This window comes from Poecilia reticulata, linkage group LG15 (assembly GCF_000633615.1).
Source record: "Poecilia reticulata strain Guanapo linkage group LG15, Guppy_female_1.0+MT, whole genome shotgun sequence".
In the NCBI taxonomy this organism is placed as follows: Eukaryota; Metazoa; Chordata; class Actinopteri; order Cyprinodontiformes; family Poeciliidae; genus Poecilia; species Poecilia reticulata.
The window spans coordinates 21,953,756-21,961,371 of record NC_024345.1 but is presented as its reverse complement, the minus strand read 5'-3'; the positions used below and the strand labels follow the sequence as shown (position 1 = coordinate 21,961,371).

Here is a 7,616-nt window from a genome sequence, read left to right as displayed (position 1 = left end):
CAAGTGGAGGACAGAGGAGCCTCTTACAGAAGAAGTTACACGGCTGTGAGAGCCTGAAATCTTGCTTGTTTGTAGCTGACCAAATACTTATTTTCCACCATATATTGCCAATAAATTCTTTAAAAATCAGAAAATGTGATTTTCTTGATTTTTTTTCTCCTTTTGTCTCTCATAGTTGAGGTACATCTATGATGAAAATTACAGGCCTCTCTCATCTTTTTAAGTGGGAGAACTTGCACAATTGGTGGCTGACTAAATACTTTTTTGCCCCACTGTATATGAATTATTTTAATCTCAGTCTTTACAACCCCAATTTTTAACGTAACTTTATATTTGTTGTCTGATGCTTTAACTTTTAAATACTAAATTATTGATAATTTGATCAGTTATTTAGTACTTGAGTAGACTTTGCAAAATATTTTTTTACTTTAACTTGAGGAATTTTTTTGCATGGTTTCTTTAGAATTTTACTTGAGTAAAAATATGTTGCAGTTATAGTTAAGTTATTGTTTTCCCTCATTAGTTACTATTTTTTTTATTTCAGTTAACAAAAATGTTTTCTCATTTTCAGTTTTGTTAGTTTTTGTTAAACTTGGTCAATGTCTGATTAAAAATACTGTCAACGTAACAAAACCGTTACCGATGTATCACTCTGTCCTTCCTTTATCTCTTTTATAAAGAGATACAAACACTGCGTACAAACACTGCTGCAGGCTTGCATGGTCATAAGGCTGGACTCTCACAGTTTGGATAAAACTGATAAAGATTGGTCAACACGCAGAAGGAGGCATCGATAAAAGCAGAAGGCGCGCTCCACTCGATGTAATTCTTAAATGTGCTGAGTGACTCTGAATTAACTCGGTTCCAAAATGAGTTTGACATTAAATCTTTTTATAGATAACTAATAATCTCCGTAATTCTTAAGGCTGAATGAATGAATAGAACACAGGTCTGATTTCTCCTGGAGTCACGCAAACTAAAACACAACAAACCGGTTTGCAGAATTTTGTTTCCTGGGTTTAATGTTGATAATTTACCAAAATAAAGTGAAATGAACTGCAAAACTGAACTGAGAATGCTGCTGTAATTCCAACTTAAATAATTTATTTCTGTTGCCAAATGAAAATTATATTTAACATTTTTGGTTAATCATAAATTTTGTTAAAATGTTTTTGTTAACTGAAATAAATAAAAACTGTAATTAATGAGGAAAAACTATAACTGGAACTATATTGTGCGTTCATAAAACTAACATTCTGAATTTGCAGATATAATATCTCTCGTTTTCGTATTGAAGAATTCCATCTATTAGTGTTTCGAACTGATGTGAAATAAAAACATTTTCCCCACACAATACGTTTACATCAGCTATTGGCAAATTACGGCACTCGGCAGCAAAAGTTGGGAGAAAACACCTGTCAGGTATTGTTCAACATTACTTGAATATTTTTTATTCTGTTGAGTATTCATTACCCAATCGGTGAATCACAATACTTTTATCTTTTAGAATTCTGCACCTAAAAATTTAAGTTTGGAAGAACTAAAACTATTACAGCAACTACTGAAAACTGAAACAAAAATTTAATAACTATTAAAAACTAGCAAGCACAGTATAAAAACTAATTAAAACTAACCAAACTAGACAAAAAGTCACAACAAAATAAAACTAAACTGTAGTGGAAAAACTCCAAGCTGTTCTAACCTGCTCTGATGTCACAGAGCAGAAATCATCTCACTGCAGGAGAACCATCAACCACAACCAGTTCAACTTGCAGCTATTTCCAGTATAAAACTGCACCCATGCATAAAGAGCAGTGATGTAAACTGAGGAGGACCATTTAGGCTTTCTGTGGCAAAATGTTAGGGGAAAAAATCATCACCAACACATTATGTAAAATGAAATAAAAATAATTAATACAAAATTAACGAATTAATAAATAATAAGACTAGAAACAAAATGGAAAATGTAATTTTGTTAAATTAAGTTGACAAATTAACAAATGTTACTTTGTCATACTTGATAATCAAATGAGTGGAAATTTCATATTTTTTATTTGAATGTATTATCTGCAATAAAAATTCTAATTCCTCTCATTTCTAAAGCCACTTTTGGAAAGAAACTTTTACGCTGCAACTGCATGTCTTCAGCAGCTTTAAATATCTAATTTCTCGCTGAATCTGCTGCATCTTTCTTTTTCTTTTCTTTTTGTTTCTCTTTCCTTCTCATGTCTTTTCATTGCTATTGAGTGAAGGAATGAGTTATTTCTTCACTGTGACTGAATGTCTTCAGTAGCTTTAAATGTCAGATTTCTCACTGAATCGCCTTCTTTTTCTTGTCCTTCCTTCTCAAGTCTTTTCATTGCTATTGAGTGAAGGAATGAGTTATTCCACAAACAGTTGGTTTATTATAGAGCACTGGAATTCTCACTCTGAGAAAACGAAATTCAGTTACTTAGTAAAATATGCTACAACTCTGTGGAAGTCCCAATGATGCAAGATGCCACAAGAAAAACTGCGTGTTGCATGTGGGCGTGGCCAAGCCTCAAAATCTGACCATTCACCATGTGGTGAGGTGGAATAACTTCCACATGCAAGGTCACAACTACAAACTTTCTCTGTGTTATAACAGACCAGGAGTCATCACAGTCACATGGTCAGTTTGTGACATTGACTTAATGATGCTCCCTTTGAGCTGGTCAATATGAAGGAGATAGAAAGTCCCATAAAGAGTGAGGATGATAAACAGTCCATTCTGCTCTAATTAAAGACAGAAAACTTCCAGAAGAAAACAATGGAGGAGACTCTATCAAGATAGAAGATTAGGGAGATGGTTACAGCTCCTTAGAGTCTGAAGACACAGAGAAGAATGAAGAGGATGATGATGTAAAGCACCCCGTCTCTGAGATGAAGCACTTGTCAGAATCTGGACTGAAAACTGAGAATATGGACAATGACTGGAAGGATGGAAACCTAGTTAACAAACTAGATTCAGAAATAGAGTCTCCAAGCTTACTGAAAAGTAGAAATTGTTTTACAGAGAATAAAAACGTCGACTCACAGAGGAGTCGACATTTAATGACTCTCTTAATGTGAAGAGAGGATCCTGGGACTGATTTGACAGTCTGTTCGTCTTTCTGTTTAGTTCCCTCAAACGGCCATAAATGCATGGCAAGATACATTTATTCCATAGAGGAAACGAAATAGAAATATGGCAAAAGATGGGAGGAAGATGAAGAAAAATGTACAGAATACAAAACAAACTGAAAATAGCAGGTGGATGATATGAAGTTACACGCTGGTGAACAGTAGGTGGCGGTATGGACCTCTGAAATGGTCTGCAATCTTCCAACAAGAAGAGGAAGAAGGAAAAGAAGAAGCAGAGAACAGTTCTGTACAGCTACACATTTATAAAGATTCGCCTCCTCTTCGTGCGACCACAAAATAAAGAAAATGGTAAGAATGAGTCTTGTGTTTTCAGTTTGACATTTCTCAGAAGGTGATTCGGACACAAATTATATGTAACTCCCTTAATTCGCGCGCTCATTTCGAACAAAAAGATGACGCCGATTTTCGACAAAACGGGTTAGTTATATTGCCTGTTAGTCAATAACTACTTAAAAATGATATTAGTTACAAAATATTTATTATTAAACAATGTAAGACGTGTAATAAGGTGACTGCACGTACTTGTGATGGAAAGTAGCAGTTCTGCAACGCAATGTTTACAAAGGATAGGCAGCTGTGTTGGTGCCCGATTAAAAATACTGCCAACATTACACAACCTTTTGCATAGTGCTGTTGTATTTCCAGTTTATATAATTCATTTTAAAGAACAAATGTTGTTGCCACATATGACAATTATGCTTCACGTCTCTGAGTAGCATTTGGTGCCACGCATCTCGCTGCAAGAACACTTTACGATCATAACCAACACGTGTTGTTCACAAAGTGCCGGAAGTGTGAGCTGCATGGTCAAAACAAATCACACAAACCTGCAACAGCTGAACTCTTATTAGCTGCACTTTTTAGCTGCACTGTATGCTACAGTTGGAGTCAACATATGTTTTTGATTATGGAATCGAAAAAGAAGAGAAAGTCTCAGATGCAGCTATGAAAAAGATTAAAAGGAACAGCAATTAACGTTGTTAATTAACATTAATTAACAAGAATAACTTACTAGGACTATAACTATAGTTAATCTCACAAGTAGTGCAGTTCCTTACTGAATCCATCCCAATTCTTACGGATGTATTTTTCCCTTATAACTGTTATAAGATGAGTTGGAGGAAACCAAACAGGAAGAGAGAACAACTGAAATCCAGCTACAAAGTCAGAGAGACAACAAATAAGTGTGTCAAGCTTCTGCAGACAAACTATTAATAACCATTTATTTACTCCTTTGTACCTTAATCTCTAAATACAGAGACAAAGAAGAAAAAATAAATTATTGTATGATTTAAGAGTAAAAAAAAAATTAACATTGATAAAAAAAAATAAAAATGATTAGTTAAATTAAACACGAGTAAAATGTATAATTTAAAGAAGTGACATAAAAAATTAATAAAGGTAAAAATAAATACAATAGAGGTGGTTAGCTAAAAAATAAACTAATGAATAAAACAAGACTAGAAATAAAATGTAAAATTAAATGACTGATATTGTTAAATACTTTGTCACACTGGACAGTCAAATAACTAACATTTATTTTTTACACGAATGAATTATCTGCAATGTTATTTACTTCATCAATATTTTAATTTTAATTTTTATTGCCAATTTTGGCATTTCCACCTCAGCCTTCATCTCCTCCTTCAGTAGCTTTAAATGTCATATTTCTTGCTGAATCGACCTCAGCTTTTCTTTCCACCGATGCTGAATTTCAACTGCGTCGCTTCACCTTTTCATAGCCACGTCTTTTGCAAATGTTCAGCAAATATTTAACATCAGTGCAGCAAGCTGATTTTATTGGCTAATGGTCCATTACCAGATGTTTCTATCATAATTATTTCTTATGTTGCCTTTTCTCTATTCACTCATTTGGCTATGTAATAGTTTAGTTTCCCTCTTTGATGCCAAATGACGTGTTATATTGGTGTTCAGACTGACGCTGGTCGTTGGGAGCCGGATTACCTGGTAGATGGCATCCAGTCGGACTTATTGATGCCTGCAGACAAGACAGATTCCTCCAACACCGTCTTCATCAGGACTGGTTCTGGAAATCACATCCATCGGTCTGTCTGTGTGAACCTGGAGCCCACTGTCATGGGTAAGTCTCAATACATGTGGGAAAACTACTGAATAAAGCAAATGTAATCAAGTATTTGAATTTGTTCATTAAAGTCAATATTATGTGTGGCTATTTGTTCTCCATCCCTTGCAGGATGAGGTGTGGACACTGAGACCTACCACCAGCTACACTATTATATTTGCCCTTTATATGCAAGCATAAATGTTCCTGCATAAATACTTGACTTGAAATAACAAATATATTAAATACTAAAAAACAATTTTACCTTTATTTTTTACCCAGTACATACCTATGGATGAATAGGAATAAATCTTAAATGATGATAAGACAGAGTTGAATAAGATGCTCCTTCAGCAGTTATCGCATTTCTATCCTCAATCAGTGGTCAATGAGCTAAATTTACGCTCAGTGTCCCACTCTGACTACCTTCATGAAGTGTTCAGTGGATGTGTCTGCAAAGTGTCTCTCTTACATCTTCATATCAGTCAGAGATGTGACTGAAACTTACACTCCGGTTCTAAATAATGTGCAGATGGTAATTCATAGGTGTAGTCGTTGGAGGCTAAGGATATTTTTTCAAGTATTTATTTCCACAATGTTAATAGTCCAGGCAGCAATTTAGATCATTTCTAAAATGCATGATGTGTTTCAATGTTTCCTGCAGATGTTAAGCAGATTTCTAAAATGCATGATGTGTTTCAATGTTTCCTGCAGATGTTAAGCAGATACTGGTGGTTAAAGAAGAAGACACAGAAGACCAAAAACCTAATGCAGACCTGCATGACCCAAAACCCCAACACATAAAGGAGGAAGACGAGGAAGTCTGCATCAGTCTGAGGGGAGAGCTGCTCAAAGTGAAGGAAGAGATGGAAAGTGGCATAAAGAGTGAGGATGATAAATCAGAGGGGACTGGTCTTTATCAAGACCAAATTAAAGACAGAGAACTTCCAGAAGTAAAGAATGAAGGAGAATCCATCAAGACAGAAGATTTTGAAGGTGGTTCCAGGTCCTTCAAGCATGAAGACGCCATGAACGATGAAGAGGAAGACGATGTAAAGTATCCCGTCCCTGAGATGAAACATTTGTCAGACTCTGCCCCCCCTCCTGTCACAGTCCATGTCCTTAGTTTTCAGTACAGACCTCCTGAGTCAAATGGAGACCTTGTTGGCAAACTAGATTCAGAAGTAGGTTTTACAGAGAACAAAAATGTTGGCTCACGAAGGAAGGCCCAGACAGGATGGAAGGTGAACTGTGAAGTCTGTGGCAAAACATTTTTTGAAAAACGGAATTTAAACACTCACATGAGAATCCACACAGGAGAGAAACCTTTCTGTTGTAAAGTATGTGGACACAGATCGTGTCAAAAATCAAGTTTAAACAGACATATGATAATCCACACGGGACAGAAACCTTTCTGTTGTGACCTCTGTGGACATAGATTTACCCTTAAATCAAGCTTAAACAGACACATGGGAATCCACATGGGACAGAAACCTTTTTCATGTGATCTCTGTGGGCACAAATGTAGCCAAAAAGTAAATTTAAACTCGCACATGAGGATCCACACAGGACAGAAACCTTTCTGCTGTGATCTTTGTGGACATACATTTCGGCGCAAGTCACATTTAAACACACACATGAACATCCACACTAGACAAAAAATAACTCCCTTATGATGACTCACACAGAGCATCAGTTCGCTGTGAAATATTCATGTTGTCATTTTTAAGGTTTTTGTTGGCTGTTTTGGCCTTTATGTGAAAGTAGTTTGACAGGAAAGAGGGTTATGAAAGATGGGCAAGACATGCGGCAAATGTCGCCAGGCCTGGAATCGAGCCTGCGACCACCGGCATGAGGACTAAGACCTCAATACATGGGTTGTGCTTTTCCCCTGCGCCACCACAGCACCCCCAGCAGTCTTTACTTTTAATCTTAAAATGTTCAATATGATTTACAGATTTGCTTAGGGTCGTGACTGATGGTTTCTTAGCAAGGCCTGTTTTTTTTCTATCATATTTCATGTATTGTCCAGACCAGGGGTGGGCAATCCTGGTCCTGGAGGGCCGGTGTCCTGCAACTCTTAGATGTCTCCTTGGCCCAACACACCAGCTGAATCACCTCCTCAGTGCAGTCAAGTTCTCCAAACTCCTGCTAACGACCTCATTATTTGACTCAGGTGTGTTGAAGTAGAGATACATCTAAAAGTTGCAGGAGACCCTCGGGCCTGGAGTTGCCCACCCCTGGTCCAGACTGAGCTGTAGCAAAGGTGTGTAATTAGTTAATGTGTTTCTCCACGGCACACAAGGCGAAATGTTTGTGTGATGCACAGAATGTAAACACTGAGTTAAAGGGGACCTATCTTCAGAAT

At 36.5% G+C, this 7,616-nt stretch overlaps 2 protein-coding genes across 3 annotated transcripts in view; both read left to right on the top strand.

The window, feature by feature from the left end:
• The window catches only part of LOC103477190 (zinc finger protein ZFP69-like), a 10,010-nt gene extending 6,903 nt beyond the window's left edge, over window positions 1-3,107 (top strand). Inside the window, exon 4 of the mRNA XM_017308778.1 lies at window positions 2,875-3,107. Within this exon, the coding sequence (XP_017164267.1) occupies window positions 2,875-3,093 (219 nt within the window). The 3' untranslated portion in view covers window positions 3,094-3,107. The remainder of the gene's footprint in view (window positions 1-2,874) is intronic.
• Window positions 3,108-3,163: 56 nt separating this feature from the next.
• Window positions 3,164-7,078, top strand: LOC103477140 (zinc finger protein 569-like). Of its 2 annotated transcripts, XM_008430055.2 has the most exons (3): window positions 3,164-3,453; window positions 5,101-5,266; window positions 5,963-7,078. In XM_008430055.2, the coding sequence occupies exons 1-3, from the start codon at window positions 3,451-3,453 to the stop codon at window positions 6,922-6,924; spliced, it is 1,131 nt and encodes a 376-aa protein (XP_008428277.1). In that variant the 5' UTR covers window positions 3,164-3,450; the 3' UTR covers window positions 6,925-7,078. The 2 variants fall into 2 exon arrangements, with proteins under 2 accessions (XP_008428277.1, XP_017164268.1); XM_017308779.1 differs by lacking the exon at window positions 3,164-3,453 and having other exon boundaries at window positions 5,077-5,266.
• Window positions 7,079-7,616: the final 538 nt, after the last annotated feature.